The sequence below is a fragment of the Simochromis diagramma genome, unplaced genomic scaffold (assembly GCF_900408965.1).
Source record: "Simochromis diagramma unplaced genomic scaffold, fSimDia1.1 OVJJ01000604.1, whole genome shotgun sequence".
NCBI classification, from domain to species: Eukaryota; Metazoa; Chordata; class Actinopteri; order Cichliformes; family Cichlidae; genus Simochromis; species Simochromis diagramma.
The window spans coordinates 2,088,793-2,112,682 of record NW_024387416.1 but is presented as its reverse complement, the minus strand read 5'-3'; the positions used below and the strand labels follow the sequence as shown (position 1 = coordinate 2,112,682).

The following is a 23,890-nucleotide window of genomic DNA, read 5'->3' as shown; positions in this document are numbered from 1 at the left end:
AAAAAAAGGCCGGAACATTACAAGAAAAGATCAATGACTTATTTCGTGTTTTTTTGGACTACAAAAGATTGTCAGATTAAAAGATTGTGTGGATTTCCAGCATATAAAACAGCTGAGGATTATCCAACAGCTTCAAACAGTAAAAAAGACACCAAATTAATTCAAAACAGCTCAATTATTCTTCTCTTGCTGATAGCATCAGAACGATTTTTTGATGAAATATGTAGACAAATAGAAGAGAAGAGTTTTCTGTGTTTGACGACTTCTGTTATGCGTTTTTAATTCTTTGCCTTCAGTTCGAATGAAAGATGTGCAGAGCTGGATTATATATATTGAGATTAAATTAGCAACATGTTCAAATTCACGTTTAATTTGTGCTTTATTTGTTTGCCGTTTTTCCCTCCTCTGTTGCCTCCTTGGGCGATTAGTTTTAGCGCTTGTGACTCTAATAGGCTGAAGGACTGTGCCCTTCGTACGAGCCATCAGATTTTAAATTTCTGGTACAAAGCGCGGATGATAATTATGCTAATCGGGCCTGGCTAGTTGTTTCGTCGTCTGAATGCATATCCACGGCCTGTGCGTGTGTGCGTGCGCGGTTGTCATTCACTTTAGAGAGGGTGCGCTCATTGTGTGTGCTCTGTTTTGGCTGCGGGGCTGTTGGTGCTGCCCGATAATGTCTTCAATCATCTCTCCTGTCAACACAGCTAAATCTAGCTGCCCTTGGGAAAAGTTGTGAAAAGGTGAGTGCCAATATTGACAAACAAATAAATTCTGACAGAGGGGTGACTTTTGGCCAATCGGTCAAGGCTACAGACACATCGGCACGAGCTGGAAAGCCGATACCAGGTGAGACACCGCGTGTTTTTCTTTCAGCCTTCCAGACACGTGCGACATCTCAAGATTTAAAAATTGAGGTATAATTATCGAGATTCGATTTGCGAGTGCTATTCTTCTTGTTCCACCTCGAATTGAAACATTTGCTTACACATACATCAATGCATAGCCCAGACCCCCCCACCCCTCACCCCCCTCGAATTATCCCGACTGGCTAAATATAAAAGTTGTCAAGTGTTTTGTGGATATGCAGGTAGCCTAGCTTTGCCTGGAATGAGAAGAGACATGAAGGCCTGATGCAGCTCTTCAGGTAATTACCACAGACATAAAGAGGAGGAGGAGGAGGTGGGGATAGGGGTTTGAGTTTGCAGTGCACTTGATGGCTACTTTATGTTCTCATTTCCATATGAACAGTGCTCTCTGCAGCTATTTGCGTCAATCAGCGGGACTCATCTGCTGTTCTCCCAGCCCCTTATTTTTTTTCCTAGTTTGAAGGAAAAGACGTGTGCGGGCTGCATGTGCGCAAAGTTTATAGGGCTCGTTATGAAGCCGAGTATAATAAGGAGATAAACAGTAAAAAAAAATTATAGCCATTATAACCAATTATGACAATTAAAACCAAATCATCCTTTTCAGCATACCTCCTCCAAATTCATCTCGTCAGGACTATCCCAGGGTTTGAAAAACTTGCCGGTGCGTTGCTTCTTCAGAGGTACCACCACAATATAATAACCCCTGCAAAATATAAAGTGTTATATAAATACAAATTGTTCTGGAGTGGGTGGAGTCAGTGGAATAAACAACACAGCAAGAAGAGCCACGGCAACGGTGTCTGTCCGTATTAGAAAGCGTAGTCTGCTGACCAGAAAACAGTGCAAAGAGACTAAAATCATGCTTTTAGCAAGTTACATGATCTCTTATCATCTGATCAGGGATTTCTTTTCAGCATTAATTCAAGCATGTTCATTGAAGTCAGGCAATATGGTTATACCTCGGTTAGGCCCCCTGTGGGCTAATTAGGAGAGCTCAGCAAAGCGAGATGGGTTTTTCATCTCTTCATCGGGGTGGCAACAGAGATAACGACCTCCTGCCAGATTTGGGCTTCCTGGTTTGGGCGCTGCTCTAGCTAGCATTAGCCAGGATAGCAGTGTGGCCAGCTAATGGGAAACTAATTAGCTTAAGCTCTGGCGTGGGAGATAGTGGTCCAAATGTAACCACCGATTTAAAAAGGAATAAAGAAAACCCCAAGATGGGTTTGGAGCTTCAGTCTGCAATCGGATGTGATCCTTGGCCTTCTGACAACCCTGGGCTTTGTTGAAAGGCTGTAAGAGACTTTATAGGGCTTAGAGGAGTGTGCTTAAATGAGCCGGGGTGCTCCACTGTGTAATGACTCAGGTGAAGTGGATATTACACTGAAATGCAGGGATGAATATAAATGACTGTTTTGGAAGAATTACCCCTGACAAGGTCAGCTATCAAGTTAACTTGTTTATTTCCATTCACAGAGCAACAGTAGGAAATACAAATCAGTAATGTGGATGTGGGAAACGAGTTAAATATCCAACAAGACACATTTTGATACACTACCCAGGTCAGGAAATTCAGAGTTGACTCAGGAACGCTGCTCCAAGGTAATCTGTTGACTTATGTTGTTATTATGTGTTTGTCTGCATAGCTGCAATGGATGTATTGTATCTCACTGATGGAGCTCAATTCGGGACTGAAAACAATACTTCTGATCTATGCAGCACTAATGAATCAAAAAATAAAAGGAAAACACATGTGCACATTTTTTTTTCTGCTTACCTTACTCTCTCAGAAGTCTCCACTGCAGGTAGCTCCACAGTCACCATACCGTCTGAGTTGGTCTTGTCGACCAAATAGGGTTTGGTGCGGAGGACGTCCGGGGCCGTCATGGTGGACACGCGGTGCTGAAGACCTCCCGCGCTGTTGCCGCGATTGGTCAAGAGGAAAGAGTACTGAGTTTCAGGCTGAAGACCCGTGATTAGCTTCTGGGTTAACTTCCCATCGACCTCCACACTCTGCCCGTTATCGTAGAGGATCTGTAAAAGGATGATTCACTTGAGGTTTCATGTAGAATACCACATGATTTCTAATGTAGTGTACATTGCAAGTATTTACAAGGCTTTGTGTTGCGTGTATATGAAAGTGCCATACTGAGCTAGGCAATGCTCACAGTGAAAGGTTGAGCAGGGTTGTAGGTGTCTGGAATTTCCCATGTCAGCAGCACCGACGACTTCATGGCAGCTTTCACGTGAAAATTTTTTGCAAACACTGCTAAAAGAAAGGGGGAGCATGTGATTTAGACACAAAACATCCTCTCGCTCTTTTTTTTTTTTTAAAACAAATCTACCGACAGAAGTCCCACATCGTTGCTTACCTGATGCCTTCTTTAAAACCAGGCTGAAAGCAGCAGTGCTACTCTGAACTCAACACTATCCTCTTACCTTCTTACCCACCAGCTCTTAAAATTAATGACTGACCTTTGCTTAACTGACAAGACAAAGAGACGTACATACTTACTCCACGTGCATTTCTTAAATGACTGTTAGATTAAAGAGACTAATGATAGGGCAGTATGTCAGAACCAAAGTCTTCGGGTTGACTCCGTACTTTGACAACTTCTGCCTTTTGAGGTTTTTAGGGAAGTGATTGGAAAGGGCAGAGCAGGGAAAGGTCGGCTTGTTATTGTTTTGTTTTTTTTAAAGGGAAAGGCCTAAAAAAAATTCAGGGACTAGTCCTACCTTGATCCACAGGCTGTGTCCTGAATTGGACACTTGGGCTATAGGGACCAGCGCCCTTGCTGGTGAAGGCACACATTTTAATATCATAAGTAGTATCGGCCCTAAGGCCATCCAGGATGACTGTCGACTCCGGGGCAGTGATGAAGAGTTCTGAGGGACTGCGCGGGCTGTTGATGTCCTTGTACTGCAGAGCGTACTTCACTATTTGCCCGTTTCGTTCTGCCAGCAGCACAGGTTGCCAGCTAACCTGAATGGTGGAGGTGGTGGCGCCCTCCGCTTTAATGTTCTGAGGGTAGCCGCTTGGAACGTCCTCGTTTGTGGTCACTTCTTTGACCGTTTCTTCACCAAAGCCCACCTTGTTGCGCGCCGATAGGCGAAAAGTGTAAGAGGCTCCCTTGTGGATCTCTTTGGTTGTGTAGTGGTTCTCTCTCTCTGCGAACTCAATAACAGTCAGCGGATCCACATCTTTACGGCCGAAGCGGAGACGATAGCCTTGCAGGGGCCCGTGAGTTATTGCTGGGGGATTCCACTGGAGGAGAGCTGTGCCCATGTTGGTTGTACTGACCTTAAGCCAAGGTTTTTCAGGAACTAATAGCAGCAATGGAGAAAGGGACAAGTTAGAAATATTTGCAGCACACAGGCATTCAGTGTTAGTCAATCTACAGTCAGCTATCTCTGTCTTTAGTGTGGGATGACGCAGTACAAGAGGCGTTTCCTGGTTTTTTGTTTTGTCTGTTTACGTTACTACAATAAAAGTGCCTTCAGCTTTGCCATGTCATACCAGTGGGTAAGACTTATTGTTTCTTAATGAGACAGTAATTAGCTGTATTCGTGCTCACTGACAAGTGTAAATAATGCTTAGGATATTACATAACAGTTTGACTGTTATTAGATGCAATACTATAGCATTGCAAAGTGGAGATGTGTCAGCAGTGATGGTTCCGTTACCTGCACCAGTGGTGGTGATCAGCTTGGGCTTGCTGCGTGCACCGTCGCCCTTTGTCGTGAAGGCTGCGACAGTAACAGAATACGTGGTCTCAGCCTGCAGTTCTGTGATGATCATTTCCTGTGAAGACACAAGACTTGAGTTGCAGGATGCTCATGTGTTATTATGCAGATGCAAGCAAACAGAAGTGGGATGTGATATTAAAATAACCTTCATGAACACATTCCTTTAGCATATGTGAGGCAGCACGCTAAACAGCTGGCCAAAGATGCAGATCGAGAATCCCAGCTGTAGCCAAGCAACAACACAATCAGGAACAACCTTTCTTTCCAATATTTCCAGTGTTTATTATCTTGACTTCACTGTCAGATAAACAGCTCTTTGCAAATCGTCTCTCCCTCCTCGCTGACAGGAAGAGACCCTACTGAGCGCAGCAGCAGTTGGCTGGGGGTGTGACCGGGCTGTTCGCCCAGCGAGATTTACCCCTTTGGTGATGGTGGCAACTTTTCCTTCTGTAGAAGGTGAATTGTGCTTGATCAGCAGCTTCTTTTAAGCCTAGTTGAGTTTTTATCTGAAGTTGAACCATTTCCAAACATACTACACGTGACTATTTATCCATTTGCACATGAGTAAACCACAATAATTCAAAGGGCCAACACAGTTCGACATCTTCAAGTTAAAAAGTCACCAAAAATAAACGAAAACGTCACCCCCAACCAGATGGCTGCACCTCCCTGAGCCTGGTTCTGCCAGAGGTTTCTTCCTGTTAAAAGGGAGTTTTTCTTTCCCACTGTTGCCAAGTGCTTCCTCTGAGGGGTTGTTTGATTGTTGGGGTTTTCTCTGTATTTTCTCTGTATTATTATTTGACCTGGTTTTGACGTGCTGCATCACATATACTTCAGCTCTAGGCATGTGTGACTTGACAAGGATCACAGTGAAAAGCTTTACTTAACAAATAACTACAAAAGTTCAAATTTTATTTCATGTTATGTTTTGTTCATCAGCACTTGTAGTTTGGTAAGCTTCAGATGAGCTTCCTTTCTGCAGTTATTAAAGATGAAATAACACTCAACCTATTAGTTAACATATGTACGGTCATGCAGAGGTTGACAGCAGCAGAAAACATTTGTATTTCATGAAGTTGAGCTACTCACATGATCAGTTGTATCATCATATTCCCACTGATTTTGAGATCAGAACATGGAGAGAAAAAGAGACAACAAATAAGGCATAGACACTAATCACTGGAAATAAAATGCACACACAGTGTTTGTCTACAGCCACTAAATAAATTAAATACAATTTTTTCATAGAATATTTACAGCAAAAGCAGAAATGATCATCCATATACAGATAAACAAGCTTGTGTGTCCAACTGAATTCTCATTAGTGGCAAAACAAGTTACAACTAAGCTGAATAAATAATCAGGCTTACATAACAATAGTTTGTAATTGTGAGTGAGAAAAACATTATGTGTCTCAGATGTGGTGGCTGGCTGAGGGTGGGGTGGGGGTGTTGTACCTGGGCATCATCAATCAGGATGTCCTTGATGGCTGGCTGTCCTGTGGGCTCCCCATTAACCATCCTGACATAGTGCACCTGGTACCCTCGGATCTGACCGTGCTGCTTGGTGGGCATCGGTGAACGCCAGATCACTTTAATTGATGAGGAGTTGACAGCCTCCACCTCAACTTTACGAGGTGGTCCGCTAGGAACTGGAGGAACACCATGGGATAGAAGAAAAAAGGTGAAAATTATAGAGAACCCCTTCACCCCCTTTTTTTTTCTCTCTCTTTTTTTTGAATCTCGCCCAAAGCCGTAGCGCAAAATGCTGCAGTGACCAAAAAAATAAAAAATAAAAATCACAAAAGTGCAGCAAACTGCAACAAGCACTGCATGACATCAATATTTCAACAATGGTAAGGAGGGGGGGTAAAAACCAACCGCAAAAACAGGTCTGACAACTGACCTAATGTCGAAACATTAAAAATGGGTAGAGTGGATTTTAAAAACATGGAATAAAAATGCCTTTTTGCCAAAATAGAAAAGTGGAGCCAAAGGAGGCTTCAAGAGTTTCGACTGCTTGAAGCGCGGCAAGAATTTTGGCTATGGAGCAAGGAAAAAAAATGGGTTAAAAATGACTGTATCACATGACGAGAGACAAAAAAAATATTTTTAAAAAATGGCCTTCAAAAAAAAATCTTCCACCTTTTGTTTTGCCCACTGTCCTCAATTTGTCAAGTTCTCAAAAAAAAAAAGAAAAAAGTGAAAAATACGATGACATTCGGTAAAAGTTTCAAAAATGACAGTTGGGACTGGAAGTTTGGAGGCCTTCTGCTGAAAATGCCATACCATGTGTTGAAATTGAGCAGCGTACGAGGTGGGGGATATAAAAAAGCCAAAAAATTGTGCTTTTTGCAAAGTGTGTTTCTTTTCTTTTAAAAAAGCATTGTCCAAAAATAGGGTTAAAAGAACTGAGTGTCGACAGTCATATTAGAAGCAGGCAGAGAGGGTAGAAGAGAAGAGGGGGGTTTGTAGATATAGGCAAGGCTGTTAGTATTTGACAGGGTAGGTTAAGAAGGGTAGACTGGAATTGCAGCTGGAGCTTTGTTTTAGCGAACACATACCATCCTCCTCTGTGCGGATGACCTGCGGCAGGCTCTCCGGTCCTGCTCCAACATCTGTATGAGCAGTGACAGTCACACGGTACTCTGTCCATTTTTCCAAGTTTTCCAAAAGGTACTGGGTGCTTTCCGGAGGGATGTTGACGATTTGACGAGTAGACGCGTCCTCCCCTTCGGTCGCAGCGTACTGGATGGCATATTGCGTTATGATCCCGTTTTGTAATTCGACAGGTGGTGGCCGCCAACTTACCAGGATGTTGGTGGAGCTGGGGCTATAGCACTTGACTTCCTGAGGTGGGCCCGAGGGTTCTGGTTGTCGGGTTGGATTTGGAGCAGGTTTTTTGGGGTTTGGTTTTGGTGGGTTTTGGTGAGGCCATTCATTGGGTTGGATTTTTTTTTTTTTGGGGGGATTTTGTGTTTTGAAAGGAGTTTCAGTTTTTTGTTTTGTTCAGGGTGATGATGGTAGAATTGACCAAACCAAGGGAAAAAAAGAAGAGGGAAATAAAATGATAAAAAAAATGAGGCAAAAGCACAAGGACACGTGGGTAAATCAAAAACATTTTAAATCAGTGAAACGTGGAATACACAAATAAAGGCAAAACGAAAGGTAACGACAAACACAAAAGTGTACCAACTCGTGATGAATGGATGGTGGTGACTGGGAAAATTAAATGGACTGATTTACCATATGTAACCTACCTTTGTCATGAACAAAAAAAAATTTATTAAAACAAAGAAGACAAAAATCACATATTCTAATATTCTTAGATCCCGTAAATATGAAAGAAAAAAAAAAGCTACACCTACTTCAGATGACATGTAAGTTAAACCATCTTAAAACAGACTAAGAAAAATTTGGCAAGCAGTTACCATCAATCCAAAAACATAAAGGTTGATGCTGTAACTATTTTTAAAAATAGAAAAAAAAAATATTGTGTTTGTCACCAACCTTTCCGAAGCCTGTTGGTTTGTGGTAAAAGCCTGATTGTACAACAGAGAACTTCCCAAGGAGACATGACTGATTTATTAGATTCTGATAACATTGGCATGCACTGTTCTTTCCAAGTTAACTACATCATTTACTACATCATCTGAGCCAAGTTAAAACTTGTGATCTTTTATACCTACCTGATCCCTGCCCTTGTCTTTCAAAGCCCTCAGATTTAGGTCAGATACACAGAAGTTTCCTCTTCTTTTTAAAAACATTCATTTATTATTCTATAAGAAATCTAAGGCTGGTAATTCTCTGCATTTCCAATTTTTGTTTTTACCCCCTCCCCCAATTTTAACCAGCTGCATAAATCTGAGGTCTTTCGGGTGAACGTGTCCCTAACTACAAAGGCAGTACTCGCTTTGAGCTTTCTATGATATTGAAACTCATGAACGCTCTTCGTTCAAATCTGAATTGAGTATTAAGGTGAGAGTTCTTGAAGAAAATGGAAAAAAAAGTTGCTTTGGTTCTCTCCGTTGTAGCCACATAGAAAGCTCAGACAGACTCCAAAACATTTCTATTCTCTTATTTTTTGGCTGACATGCAATTTCAGGAGACAAGGCTTCCTAAAGGCCAGCTATGCCCTTTCATTTAGGAGAAAAAAAAGGAGACACAGATGTGGGCATTCACATAAATAAATCAAGGCTTTATCATTCATTTACGTCTGTTTTTGCACAACAAAGGTGGAGAGCCCGCAGTTTTTTTTATAACCTCGTCTCCTGACTTTACAGGAAAGCCCCGGGTACACTGCCCATGCAACCTTTTCAAAGGGGGAGGGGGATACAGCATGGTCAGGTAGATTTTGTTACACTGATTTTCCATTTTAAGTGTTTACAGCTTTGCTATTTTCAAATGCATCAAACATTTAAAGGGGGAAAAATCTTATTTGGTTTATCTGTGCTCAGAAGGACCTTTCTGACATTTTTGTCACATCTTCGATTTTTTATTTATTTATTTTTTTGCGGCCCACATAAAACTTTGAATGCATTTGAAAATGTGTTCCTTCCCAGATAGTTTCAACCCTGTCAGATAAGGAAGAAGACCTACGTGTCTGTGGAGTTTCTGCAGAGATTTCATTGGTGTAAGCTCCAACTCCGTGTTTACTTCGGGCAGCCAGCCGAAAAGTGTAAGTAGTGAAGGGCTTCAAGTCCTTCAGTAGGTACGTTGTTGTCGGCTCAAAGCTGACTCGTTTCTGGGAGGAAAGGGTGGCATTGTCACTTTGTGTATAAGATTCGTTAAACTACAGCAGAACAGAAGGAAAATCAAACGATAGGTTTTTACTAAGACAGCTTTAATTTGAGCTATTGTCTCACTGAAGTCACAGATTTTACCAATAACAGTTATATCCATAGTTAAACCTCTGAAATAAACAATATCTTAGAAGTTTAACAGTGGAACAACTGCATATTCGTGCATTTACTTGGTAAGGATAGATCAACTATGCAGACTAATAACATGATAAGTAGGCAAATAATAATATTATTAAACACAATAATCCCAAAAATGGTTGGAACCTTATTAATGTGTTAAGGAGCATTATGGACTCTTAAGTCTTAGCAAAATAGCTTAATATTAGAAAGTAATTACCTCCTCTTTGTCATCTCTCTTTCTGTATAAAAGCTCGTATCCTGTCACTTGATTTTCTTGTCCGGTTTGCGTCTGAGCGTTCCACGACAGCAAAATGCTCGTTTCTGATTTGGCTTCTCCTTTGAAGTCGGTTGGTTGGGACGGAACTGAAATTAGAGTGAAGAGATGAATTCATTACTCGTCGTGTCATCCGAGTCACGCGTGCACTATCCACTCTCACGCCACTTGGCGGTTGAGTTATTGCGATAGTCTTCACAGGACTTTTTCGTGAGACATAAACAACGAGGCATTTGAATCGCTCCTTCTCACTTAAGATTACTGGCTAAAAATGTTTTTCACACTCAAAATTTTCATTGCGGGGTTAAGAGCAACGATACTTTTTAGCAGCCTTTTTCCGGTTTTGTATTTTCATTCATTGTCACTTTGGCGTTTTTTTTTCTTAATGATTTAAAAACAAACCCACCTCCGGTCTTTGCAATGATTTGAAGATCTGGAGAAAGAGGCCCATCACCCACTGAAGTGTAGGCTAAAATTTTGATATAGTAGGTCTTATTTGGGATGAGGCCCTGAATGGTGGCAATATTAGACCCCCGGACGATCTGCTTCTCCCAGTGGTTGGGGTGCTGGCTGGGATCCATGGTGTAGTAGACTCGGTATCCTGTGATCTGTCCGTTGGCCTCCTCTGGCTCATCCCACTGGATGAACGCTGTGGTGGCGCTCATCATGTGACCTCGGACCTGCCTCGGTGCGGTGCTGGGTGCCTGCTCAGCAGTTTTGGCCTCAATGCTCTCGCTGGGTGGCCCTCGGCCGATGTTGTTTACCGCCACCACCCGAAACTCATAGTCGGAGTAGGGGCTGAGGCCCCCGACGCTGTACCTAGTGGTGGCTACGCCATCAATCTCTTTGTACAACTCATCCGAGTACTTGGACTTGTGCTGGATGATGTAGTAGGAAATTGGTTCAGGGTTGCCAGAGTCCCAAGCCAATGTTATGCTTGTGGCTGTGCGCTCTTCCACTACAGGAATACCAGGAGCCTTGGGCAACGCTGTGATGATAGTTATAGAATGAATATTAATAAAAATGCAAAACACACAAAAGTCACATATTGGTAGAAGAATTTATTTTACATGCCGTAGAGACTTTATTTTAATTTGTTGATGGTTGACTTTTATTAATAACTTTCATTTACCAGACCGCTGCACATGAAAGTGATGAGCCACAGTGTATGTGGAGTCATAAGAGACTGTGTTGTGCGTATTCGATTAGGTGGGTGGATAGTCTTAATATTACTTTAGTTTTCCTAGTTTACAGTCGTGTAAAAAAAAAGAAGAAGAAAAAAGCGACATATCATCTAATGAGTGAGATTTAAGGCTTGTACACTCCACGTTCGGCATTTCGGAGCGATGTTGTCGTTAATCTTGGGTTTCCCAGTGTTTATCACTTTAATAATTAAACAGGTAAATTTATTACTTTAATTCCCCACACCGTGGCACATGGCAAAAAGATATCAGGGCAATAGATTGTCTTTATACACCATCTGAAGTATGCTTTTGGGGGAGCTCCTGCCAGAGGGTTATATTGTGACTAATATCTCTGTGTTGTGTCTTGGAAAAACAAAGCTGAATGTCTGTGTGCGTGGCTCTGTCCCCGGTGTGCTCGTAAACATGGCGGCACCAATCGGGGGTATCTTTCTGACACACTGCAGTGTAGATATGATTACGCACAGATAAGTACCATGTCTACACCAAAGTATACTCACTATGTTTCATTCTCTAACATGCCCCCTCCTTTCTTACAAATTGCTCGCAGAAATGGTGCGCTTTTGGCTCTGTAGCTCTCCAGCTGAGAGATAAGCACTTCACTATATTCTCAGCCTGGCATCTAATGCACCGAGGCTGGTGCCAGGGCTTGTCTAAAGCTTTAAGGAATCCTCTACAGATGACTTATCGTGGCAGTGTGAGGTAAATAAGTTCCTTTAAAGCACTGCCAGTAGTCGCTGCTCGGATAGATTACTAACAAATATTAGCTGCAAACTGGAGACATACTGTATTTTGAAGTAAATACACACTCTAAGAACTGAACTATTAATACCTTTGCCTCTAGCATTGGCATTTCTATGAAAATTACAGTCTTTAATTACAGTATTAGAAGAAGAATTAAAGGCACATGTACCTTTCACTGTTATCTGTGCCGCAGCCTCTATCACCCCGAGGGTTGACATGGCTACACATGTGTAATTGGCCGATTGCCGTACGTCCGTAAGCTCCAAGACGTTACGTCCAATGGGCATATCGTCTTCCGGCGTAAGATCCTCAGCTCCCATCATCCACTTGACATATGGCATGGGGGAGCCCACAGCTACACATGTGATATTGACACTGCCGCCAGGCATGATCTCATTGTCTGTAGGTGGAATGGAGAATCGCGGTGGCACCCGTCGCACTAAAAAAAGACAAAAAAATAGCATGAAAACCGGGCAGAATCTGGGGAAACCTTTGCAGAAAAACGGCATTCACCCCAAAAAGAAGAAAAAATTATTTAATGAGGATATTAACAGACTCTTAAATGTTTAATAGTGTCAAATTCTCTAAGATTTCTCCATTTATGAATGTTCTCATGCGATCCGAGACTTCGATTAAGTAGCGAATGGATTAACAACAACACAAGCACCATGCACAAAAAACTGCATCACCATCAGTACGGATGTACAGAACTGCACAAAGTGCTGGAGAGTCGACAGCACTCCACAGTTGTATGCAAACAAACAACTTTCAGGCTGCAAACTTCCAGCTGATGTGAGATAATGTGCCGCATCACATTCTCACATCACATGGACATGTAGGTCATACACTTAAAGGCTTCACGCGCGACAAACGGGAAAAGTGTCCTGTGTTTTTAAGGTCACTACAATGCACTGTTAACAATGCTATAAAGATGGCTAAAAAGGTAACTGACTGTGCTATACACCTCAGATAAATGTGAAATTTATTAAGGGGAGTAGTTATACTGCCGCTCAAAGCATGAATAATTACAGTTAGTGATCCTACAATTCAATCCATGCCTGGGAACGAATCAAAATCATTTATGATGCTAATTCAAACTGTTTTCAGTATGACTATACGCCTCTCAGTACATTTTGACAGAAAGGGCTAAGAAACGTCATTCACTTTGACAGTTGTGAAATGATGTGCCATGTTAGGGATTTATAGGAAAGGATTCAATCCTAAAAGGAGGGTAACACACTTAAAGACGGATGCATCTGCAGGGTTCGAACAATGCATTGGTGCAGCCAACTTATCGGTCAATATCAGCTATTGGCTCTTATATCGGTATCAGCATATATAATGATGTTGCATAATTTGTCCACTAGAGGGAACTCTGCAAACAATCAGCAGATTAAAGACTTATTTTAAAAATAAAAGCTTATTAAATAAAAACTACTAACAAGGAGTGATAAATAACTAGGCATAAGCAAATGTTACAGAAATCTGTCTGAAAGAAAAGTATCGGCCGATATACTGTAGGGTTAAATCATCAAATATCGGCATTGTATCTTCTTGGGATCTGGGAGGGAATATCCCCTTTGAAATGCTCAATGTAATTTTACTTTTTTTCTTCACTAATACAATGAAACCTCCGAAACTAGTTTTGCAGCACATCAATAATGCATTATAATGTGCTATTCCTGCAAAAATGTGATACATTTCACTGTTACGGCAACTCTTTTTAAAAATATTGTTAGATTAAATTACTCTTAATTGTGCAGGTTTGCTCCAATAAAAGATGAATGTTAATGTGTGACGCCGGTAACACATGAATGGTATCGAGGCCTTCTGGAGGAGAGCAAGAATCAATCATGCATACAAGAACAATGTTGGCTTTAGGAGGCAACCACATGAGGGAGTCTAGGGAAAGGGGGCTGCGGGGGCAAAAGAAGCATGGTAACAGGGTCAGAGGGAAGACATTGTGTCACTCGGTGTAAATGGAGAGGTTAGCCTGACACTGTTACACTGCTCTAACTGCGGCTAGCACAAGCTAAGGGAGAACAGAGAGCCACAAAAGAAGATAACATCATCTTAGCACTCAGGTTTATCCAGGGGACGTAGGCACAAAGGAAATGAGGCTGGTGCTACCAGGTGCTGTTGTACAACTTCTAGCAAGGATTTAAATAAAACGTAAAGTCAGTGTTACTGCTCATGGAATTCAAAATAGATTACTTAATAAATTATTTAGCAAACCTTGAAGAAATAAATGAAGGAATAAATCACTTCTAAAGATTATAGGAATATTTGCAGTTACACTTACGCTGAGTCTAAGCTAGTTCTATATTTGACTAGAACTCAGACGTGCTCTTGCAGCTGCCTGCTACTAATTCACAGAGCCCATTCTGTTGAACAGGCGGCAGCTCTCCAGACAGGAAATCTAGGGGAACTGCTTGCATTATTAAATACAACGTTTCTCTCACTCAATATTTAATTAATATCCAATTGGATCACGCTCCCCACAGACATAATATTATCCTGCTCATTTGAATATCATTACATTTGTCAAGTCTTGTGGATAACGCTCTAAATACATCATTCTTTCATGACTTCCTGCGCAGAAACATCCTCATCTGAGGAAGTGGATCATCTCTAACGGCAGGATTGTTTTTAGAGCTTGATGCCTGCCTTTGGTTCCAATTACAACAAAAGGTGGGTTTCGGTTAAAGATGCTCTTATCTGTGACAGACTTCTGTTAGAGGGAAGTTTTTGTGTAGACTAAGGCTTAAACTCTTGTATGCAGAGAAACATTTGACATCCACGTGAATGGAGGTGGTTTTAGTTCTAAGCACCGATAAATGAAAGACAGCGATCTTCCTAATGCTGTTTGTCATTTAGCCCCGTTCTTTTCTTTCTTGTTTTTAACCACCTTACCCTATTCCCCTGCTGTGCTGTTAGTCATCAGAGAAACCAAGCAGGAACACTGACAGGGTAGGAGCTGGGGGAAAGGGGTGGCTAGTCCAAACATTAACAGGTGACCATGCAAATAGACCGTCGGACAGATGCAAATATCATTCCTAAAACCCCACCTCAAGATGCAAAACATGCACCACCTATTGGACAGTCAAGCAAGGACCAGAGGCATTCTCAATGGGAACATGGACACTGAACGTACAGCAGAGAAAAATAATATTCAAAGGAGCAAAAAAAAAGAAAAAAAAAAAGGCTAAAGTAATACATCAGTTTTTTTCATTTTAAACGTCTCTAAAATGTAGCTAAAAATAAAATAAAAAAAAACCACTTGTTTCTGTTGTGTTCAAAAAGTAAAAAACACACCAACCTTCTCGCAGCTCTGAGGGATGTGGGGAATTTGATGCAGAACAAAATGAAATAAGGAAAGGAGAAAAACAAGGGAAACACAGAGAGTAAAAAGGCCATGTTTTAGGTGTTCAGATGCTACTTGAACAATTAGAAGGACCTTCTGTTTGGAGGGCGCAGGAAGCTGCTTGCACCCAAGAGCACCAATGTTACCAAGCAAAGTCTTAACCTGTCTAATTTCAATCCTCCTAAATAAGAAGAAAAAAACATATCGTCTGCTCAAGTCATGTGGTTAGCTTCAAATATAGTAAATATTAATATAAGTTGATTATAAAAAAATACTTTGAAACTATAATTAATGAATTCTACCCATAGGACTAAAGAGCACTGTATATATATATATACATAAATATATATATATTTATAGGTCCTAACATGGAAAGTTTCTAGATTACTGGAGCAAAAACAGTGGGTTTTGTATATAAAAGGAAAAAAAGCTTTGCATACTAAGTGCAATAAGAAGTAAGTAAGAAGACCAATGAGCTTTATATTTCAGAGGCTGTGCAGCTGTGACTGTTTTCTTTTGTCAGCTAATTTCATCTTTATTGCAGGATAACAAAATTCACAACTGTTACATAATGAAATATTATATTCCAGTTTAAACTCTCGAATTTGGTGTTTTAACATATTCATCGTCAGCAGCAAAGGTAATGGGATTAAAGGTGTCCTTCCATTGTTGACCAGTGGGTAGAAAAAGGAGCTGTTTACTGCTGGGAAAAAAAAAAGTCAGGGCTGATGGAGGGGAGGGAGGACATCCGCCTCCAACAGTTAGGTTTCAAAAGCAATTAGTAGATAAAAACAGCAAGCAGTGTTAGATTCAGGATAATCGAGAGAAAAGGGCCAGAAACATGTAAAAGAGCACTTTAGGTTCAAATCAGTGCAGGTAAGTCAAGTGCAAAAACAAAAAGAACAAACCAATACCAAAACCTAAACTTAACAAATCAAGCATACTTACAATAGAGTCACACGATGTGGCCCCTGCAGACTTTATTGGCTAATTTTAAAAATTCCTCTTGAATCGTAAAGAGAAAGTTAATGTAATGTTTGACAGAAGCATGCTGGTGGTGCTTAACGCGCGCTTCCTACCTCTGACATATAGGTTTGCTGGGGCAGAGTAGCGGGTTCCATCGTTGTTGGTCGCCACGCATTCATACTTCCCCTGGTCAGACTCTTCGCTCTGCTCTATCTGGAGGGCTCCTGGTTGGGAATAGCAAACGGGGTAGCAAAGTATATTTGGTTAAAGCTATGTCATCAGCATCAAGTTCACAAGCAAAAAAGAACCAAACAAAAAAAACAACAAACAAAAAAGCAACGGGCTCGTTTGACCTCATGGAGGTCAACGTCAGCACCCTTCATTTCTAGATTTCTTTGTCCTTCTAAGCATCAGTAGATCAGTGAAATGAACCTTATAATTGATCGATATCCAATTAAATGTATGAATAAAATGTTTATAAACTATATAAATTATATTCGATCATTTATTGTCACAGCCTGATCCACTGGCTGAGGGGAAATCGAGACTGTGCAATCGCACTGTAAGTGAGGCAAAACACTGCGATGCAAATAGTTTCCTTCAAGAAGCCTAAAGTAGCAACACGAGAAAAGAAAGGAAAAAAAAAAACACATCGTCAACCAAATCCAAAGGGAAAAAAAAAAGAAAAATAACACCAAACTCAGTCGCTAATATATTTACCCTCCTGATCATCTCTTAAAAAAAAAAAAGAAGAGAAGCTTTTTTACCTATAGGCTCTAACAAGACACTCATCCTAACGCCAATGGAAAAAAAAATGTCACTTTGAAAAATAGGGGCAAGCCCGTCAATGTACAACATATCACTGGACTGGTCAATATGGGGATGAGTGATACTACTTCAGGGAAACATGGATCAAACAAAAGAGGTTTACAGTATAAGAAAGCAGCATAACAAGGGAAGACAATTGAACAAAAGAATTTTAGGTATGAACTTTAGCATATTCAATCACAAATCAGGTGTATTATTCTGCCTGCAGAATAATTTGGGACTTCATTTAAGTGAAGTGACTTTTCAAAAAAAATGCAGCTCGTACCAAAAAATTGAAAAATGCTGCTGAGACATCTGGAAAAAATGTAATTGAACGTATTATGCAAGGCAAAAGCACCATATAACCCTCTGTAACAAAAGTTTTGACATGCAAATCTTAGCGAAGAAATGTATGTCGACACAACTTACAACCTTCTGACAACCCTTAGCTGAAAAATAAAATGCAATTGTATTAGAAGACAAAATTCAAAATACCGGCCTGAGCCGACAAGAAGGTAACCAGCCACTGCTTTAGCTTGTGAAAGCTACAAAAGACACCCATAAAAATCCACCAATGGGATCAGCAGTGTGGTGTCACATGACCCAGGGAAAAATGGCTTTATGCATCAACAACTCTCCGGCTCCATGTCACACGGCAAAAATGAGCCAATCGGGTCCTCGCCAGACTCTACTTGTTTGCCTTCCCAAACCCTGAAGAAAAAAAGTCAAAAAGTAAAATAGTCTCCAAACCCAAGAAAAGTAAGAAAAATAGGTGAAAGAGAAAAAAAGCACCGTAGAAACTTTATCAAAAAAGTGGTTGTTTGGGCTTTTTTGTAGAGGTACAGGAGAGGAAAGCAAATAGAAGAAATGGAAAAAAAATAGTTTGCAAAGATAGAAAGAATTCTTTGGGAGAAAAAAGCAGAGGAGAGGCAATGTTGTCGTCAGCATGCCTGCGTGATTCCACAGCATCTGTGCATATTTTTAGTGCTGAACAAGAACAGCTAAGGGGGAAAAATGCTTGGTTGTTTTAGTTGGACAAAAAGAGGGACACATGATTCGCTATGGCCAAAAAGAAAACAAAAATGAAACGTAAAAAAATAGAGTTCAAAAAAATAATTGTCATTGGATATGCTTATTCGAGCCAGGGCAAGCATATCGCAACTGAGCTAAACGGGCTCTTAAAACGAGAACACAAAGAGTAAATAAAGCGTAGACAGAAAAATGAAATACGAACGTAGTCAACGAAACAGGACAAATAAGAAGGAAGGTCCATATGAACGAAATGGGATTCGGTCTTGGTAAACAGGACAGAAATGGAGGTGATTCAAGTGAATGGATGGATTGACAGCAAGAATGAATTTGTATTATTTTCATTCTGTGAACGTCAGTTCAGCACTCTTACCTCTTATTGGTGTACCACCTGGGTGGATAATATGAATGCAAATAAGATTAGAAAGAAGAAGCATTAGTACGTGTAGATAGAGGCTGGGGGCTTTGGAAGAAGAATCAAATTAGATTTAACAGGGTACGTAAATAAAGGTACTACAGGAAAAGAGAAAGGAGAGAGAAAGAGAATAAGAACTTTTTTTTCTGTACTCTACTGGCAAAGAAAGACAGGATTCATCATAGAAAAATCACTGGTCAGAGAGACACATTGGTGTACCACGGGGAGGTGCCATTTTGGAAGTGGCAATGGCTTCTGAAGACCATCTACTGAAGGGAAAGACTTTCAGGACTTTGTGGTGTGTAAGATTGAGAGCAGAGATACTTAAAGAAAAAAAAGTGTGATCCCTTTGCTTGACCTGAGCTAAGAAGAGCTGGTCACCTCTCTAAAGGTTCTTTAAATTTCCATGCCTAAGATGTGCTGGTGTTAAAAGATTAAGTGAGTAAGCGGTGGGTCAGTAAGTGAGTTACAAACATGTGAGGACAGATCATTATCCAGGTCAGTATATGACAATGCTAAGCTAAACTTTGGATAACCGCCAGATTGGGTGACGCTACAGCTGGTAGTGACAGGACACCGTGGGGTGAGGGGAGAGTGTATGTGCCTCTAGTAGTAGCCCTGAGACTAAACTATCTGTTAGTAAAATGCATGCCATGCATTTTAATAGTTGTTGGAACATGAAAATTAGTGGAGGTGATGTGCGCTTTAGAGCTAAGCACTTACCAAAGGATTCTGTAGATTTAAAAATATAGAGAGAAGAAAGACAGCATAAGAATATGATTATATTCTTTAGGTAAGTTTAGTTAACAAGGTTTTGTTAATGCTTTATAAACTCTGAGTTGCACGTTAGCAAAAAGGATTAATGCTACACAGTTCTGTTGAAAACAAGTAGGCAAAGAGGTAAGGTTAACACGATGATTTAACAAAGAACAGCTGTGAAATCTGTGAAGACAGGGGGTCAAACACACAAGACTTAAAATTTAAGTAGTTAGGTTAATGCGCTGATATTAGCTGCTAAATAAAGTTGCAGGCTATATGTATGTATAAGTTCTATATTGCGATATTAAAATCAAACTTGAATAAATATATATATATATATAATGAGTATATTGGGGTGTGTCACAGGCAAAAAAAGCAAAGCTGGCATCTAAACATTAAAGCAAGGACTGCTAAAGTCAATGAATCAAGGGGCTGGGGGGAGAGGGAAAAGCTTTACGAAGTTTTACGCACTACTGTGGCTGAATAGTCTCCAAAATTAAATGTATTTCTTAAACGTAAAAGGCCTTAAAAACAGCAAATATCTACCCCAAATTAGTTTAAGATACCTTTTGGAAAGTAAAATTTAGACAAAAGTACATTCATTCGATTTTTTTTTGGGGGGGGGGGAGCGTGTTTTCCTGTTTTAAAAGTATGCGCACTCCGTTGCAGATTCTGAATGAAGCCGAATGTTGAATATTAATTGTTAAAAGAAAAGACATAAGAACATGAAGAAAATGGTTCTAAAAAATTCTGCACCAATGCAGTGGAAAGGAAATCAACAGAAAACAGCAAAAGAATTCATTGTAAAAAAGTCACAGCAGTGAGCAATGAGGGCAGAAGTTGGGGCAGAAGCCAGCAAACACAGAGGGAGGGGGAACAATCCCAACAGCCCATGACAACACTGGAAGACAAAGGGAGACACACAAACGGACACAACACACCAGGGTGTACAGAAAGTAGAGGACAGGAAATAGTAGAAACAATGCCATTACCTACAAAATTAAAAGCCAAATGAGAAGTTAAATTATGGGAGGAAGAAGTGGATGAAAGAACAGAGGATACAATAGGGGGAGCAGATCAGATAGAAGAAAACAAGAAAGAAGACTTCCCTGTCCGGTAATTAGATTTTCAGCAGAGGAAACCTACCTGATCTGAGCTGTTTAATGCGCCCATTGTTGTTGCTGGTGTTGACAGGGAGGAAGTCTTTGAACCAAGAGATATCTGGGTCTGGGTTGCCGCTGGCAGCACAGAGCATGGTGGCAGTGCGTGTTCGCTCCACAACTTTCAACTGTGGGCCCATGTCTATGGTGGGGAAACCAGGGGGCAGCTGGTCCTCTGCAAATAGGTTATACAGACATTGTGGCATATATCAGAACTGAGCATAGCATCAAACCTTGTGCTAGGGAGGGGGAAGAGATAATTGGAAAATAAAAGAAGAAAAAAATCTTTAGCATTTAAAGAAATAGCTTGTATATATAGCAGCATTTTTGAATGACAAATACGATACAATAAGCTAAAGCTAGCAGCTAGTTAGCTTAGCGTAAAAAGTTAACAGGCAGCTACTGTAAATAAACCTTGGTTTAAGGAAACAAATGAAGAAAAAGGAAAGAATTTTATAATAGGTAGCTTGGGGTAAATTAAAAATAGGAATCAATTATATGTTTTGAGTCTTTATGCTAAGCTAATTTAAGCTAGGTTAAATGACTCCTGAGAGTAATAGATATGAGAGCGATAATAATGTAATCCATCCACAGCATATAAATGCCACTCTTTCTTTTCCTGGGGGAAAGGATGGGGCTTCAGTGGCTACACGTGCAGCAGAGCTTCGATGTCCTTTGGTGATGGCAGGTGGCTTTGCCGTGTTGTAAAAGCTGTCTTGTTCCCGCGCACGTCTCAACTTTCTGATTGAACAAGGGCGAGCAACATCTTGCTGCCGTTTGAGAAGTGAAAGAAAATAACTCACGCTGCACTTTTGCCCCAACCGTGTTCTTTGAGCAAAACAAAGAAAATCAAAGCCCAGAGCAGTTTTGTCTGAAGCTCACAGCTCTCAACAGGAAGTATTTTCACTTTGAAGCAAGTGATGATCTCTAAGAGGCTGCAGACTCAAACACTGTCTACACCGCAAGATCCCCCATATGCAAAATATCTGCCACTCTTCAACGTTGGCTAAGTCTTAACCTGCGAAACAAGACCTGCTTACTGCCAATGAGGTTTATGTACATCTTTAAGTTTTGCTTTCCCTGCTGCGATATCGCTAACTAGTGTCTTCTGTTGCTTTCGTGAAACGGCACCTTTTTGGAAACTATTTCTTCATTAAATTTTCATGAGGCGACATCAGACTAGAAACAGCTTTGAGATGCCATAGTCTGCAGCACAGCCAAACGACAATTATGGCTGCCTTCCAACAATGCTTTTGGGTATCTGGCATGAGAAGCCACCGCCATGGATAAATCTTCTCAGAAACACACAGTATTGCAAATGAGTGATTTCAGACTGTGCTGCAAAAGTTTTCCAATGCAACTCTGTGTCCCCGACTGAACTGATGTGTAAGGTAAAGATTGCTGCATCTTTGAAAATGGACAACTATAGGCTTTTTAAAGGGTTTTGATCATTTCCAAGCCTATGGAGTGCACTCACTCCTTTTAAAAGAAGTTGTTTTCTTTGCCAATAAGTGCTTTTAGATATACAGGACATCTTGTCAGGGCACAGACATGGGTGGCATCTGGTTTCTGGAACTGGAACAATGACTCCAAACCCTTTGGGTTCTCTGGGTGGGGGTGGGGGGTTAATTGGGCTTTTCTGGCATATCCCATCGAAGCTTGTGTGGATTGGGATCTGGGGCGTTTGGAGGCTGGGTCAAAACCTTGAGCACCTTGTTCTGCTGTCAGGAGGCCTCTGCCATCAGGGAGTGATGCTGAAATTGGTATATAGTTAAGCTGTGTGTCATACCATGCAGCTAAATGCCAGGAAACGAGGATTCCCAGCAGAAAGCTACATCGTAGGGTTATTCACTTTACCTGTCAGTAGTTTTAATTTTGTGGCTGCCGAGAGCATACGTTATCTTTATCATTTCCAGCTTCCATTAAGGTAATGAAAGATGCTCTGGCTTTACTCTTGTTAAACTTTTGCAGTTATCTGGCATTGTGTCTGCTTGTTGTTGGCACAGTATAGATGCTCGTAAAAACAGCAAGCACTTAATCAAATCGCCTCCATCACACAGTGGCCTTATTTAATTAACATCGTAAATACTAGAAAAGTACACAAGAAAAAGAACAGGGCTGATTTTTGGATCAAGTACTTAGAAATTATTCAAATATTATTCTTTTTCCCTTGGGAACTTGTTTTTGCCATGATTCATAACCCACCGAGGGTGGCTAAATGATTGATGTTCAGTCTATTGTTTTTTAATGTTCATTTAATAGTCTTCAAGAACTATTAACATTTTCCATCAGCATATATCACCTTAGAAAAAACAGGTCTACAAATTAAACACTGACTCATTCTGAAGTGTTTAGAAGATGCAAACATGCGATACAAATCTCAGTTGTCATTCCCATAAATATAAACTGGTAATTCGGTGTGAGTTTGGTAAAACAGCAACATAAAAATGTAAAGAATGGTCGCATATGTTTAACTATTGATTTTGCAAAAAAGGTGCAGTACTTGAAGTCTATGCCAAATTTGGTCCCAATCACTTAGCTCCAATAAAAGCTCTAGGTTAACAACTATTAAGGAATGAACGAGCAGTTTAATGTGAGAAAGTGCACTGCTCATTCAAATGAAGAAAGACACGGAGGGAGGGGAAATGAATTAATTGTACATGGTAGCTCCTGTCCAGGCTCCCTCCAGCCTGTTCAAGGTCGAACAGACAATTAGTTGATTCTACAGTGAGTCCAAAGTATACCTGATCAAACACAATAGCCAGAGGCAAGCCTATGAGCAGGGATGCGTGTTGAATATAGTAATTAGATGTGACAATCCATGCGAATTAAAATGCAACGCTCACGAGATTGCAATGTATTCTAAAACAAAGTGCTCAAGAGATCATAATTTAGCTATCCTGTAAGTTGTTAGAACTGTTCTCGTGCTGCAGCTTTAAGGACTGCAAAAGAGGGGCAGGGGACATTTCATTTTAAACTAAGTGGTGTACTCTGCAAAATCATGAGGAATCACAGCCGTACGCCTGATTCAGCCTACTGATTAACTACAGCATCACACAGAAGAATTGTGTGAGGGGGAAAAAAAAAAGTGGGGTCAAGTGAACAACGTGCACTTTTGCCAAACCCATATTATCTAAATGAGTGTTACATTTCGCTAAACCATATTTTTAGTGCAGTCAGCCGGTATGCGTCCAGACAAAATTAATGATTTGTTACAAATAGTTCTGGCCTCGTGCATGTATTCCCACTTTGACCAGAAATGTAATTTACAGCTGCTTCGTGAACCCGCGCTCATCAAGAATGGTCACAAAGTCACGACATCGACAGTGAGCTATCTGAAAACTTTCCTCGCACAGATCCCAAACTTTAGATACAACAAACGCAACTACATTCATATTCTCAAGCCGCTTGTAACTCTTAGCTCTACCCTCATTTATTTCATAGTGAAGTGAATTACCATTGTGATAATAAATAAAGGAAGGGGAAATTGAACACAATTGGAAGCTGCTGCTGTGATTAACAACTCATGTCAACAGCACTGCTGCAGCGTTCTCCTTATAAGGCTAAGAGAGCAAAATTAAATCACATTAATTGCTCTTTAATCGCACATGTTGCACATTTTTGAAGAACGTGGTTTAT

The 23,890-nt window shown here is 40.6% G+C and overlaps 1 protein-coding gene across 40 annotated transcripts in view; it reads right to left on the bottom strand.

The window, feature by feature from the left end:
* The window catches only part of LOC120721802 (receptor-type tyrosine-protein phosphatase delta-like), a 404,829-nt gene that overhangs the window by 31,389 nt on the left and 349,550 nt on the right, over positions 1–23,890 (bottom strand). For 7 of the 40 annotated variants that reach the window (XM_040012365.1, XM_040012377.1, XM_040012374.1 and 4 more), the window contains 17 exons: positions 20,238–20,426; positions 19,056–19,064; positions 18,291–18,308; positions 16,195–16,305; positions 15,071–15,082; positions 11,921–12,190; positions 10,212–10,793; positions 9,749–9,894; positions 9,209–9,353; positions 7,174–7,479; positions 6,068–6,261; positions 5,700–5,726; positions 4,548–4,665; positions 3,600–4,187; positions 3,032–3,132; positions 2,641–2,897; positions 1,476–1,569 (listed from right to left, as the gene is read on the bottom strand). In XM_040012365.1, coding sequence (XP_039868299.1) covers positions 1,476–1,569; positions 2,641–2,897; positions 3,032–3,132; positions 3,600–4,187; positions 4,548–4,665; positions 5,700–5,726; positions 6,068–6,261; positions 7,174–7,479; positions 9,209–9,353; positions 9,749–9,894; positions 10,212–10,793; positions 11,921–12,190; positions 15,071–15,082; positions 16,195–16,305; positions 18,291–18,308; positions 19,056–19,064; positions 20,238–20,426 — 3,167 coding nt within the window. The remainder of the gene's footprint in view (positions 1–1,475; positions 1,570–2,640; positions 2,898–3,031; positions 3,133–3,599; positions 4,188–4,547; positions 4,666–5,699; positions 5,727–6,067; positions 6,262–7,173; positions 7,480–9,208; positions 9,354–9,748; positions 9,895–10,211; positions 10,794–11,920; positions 12,191–15,070; positions 15,083–16,194; positions 16,306–18,290; positions 18,309–19,055; positions 19,065–20,237; positions 20,427–23,890) is intronic. The other 33 variants (XM_040012388.1, XM_040012391.1, XM_040012395.1 and 30 more) reach the window with 17 other exon arrangements.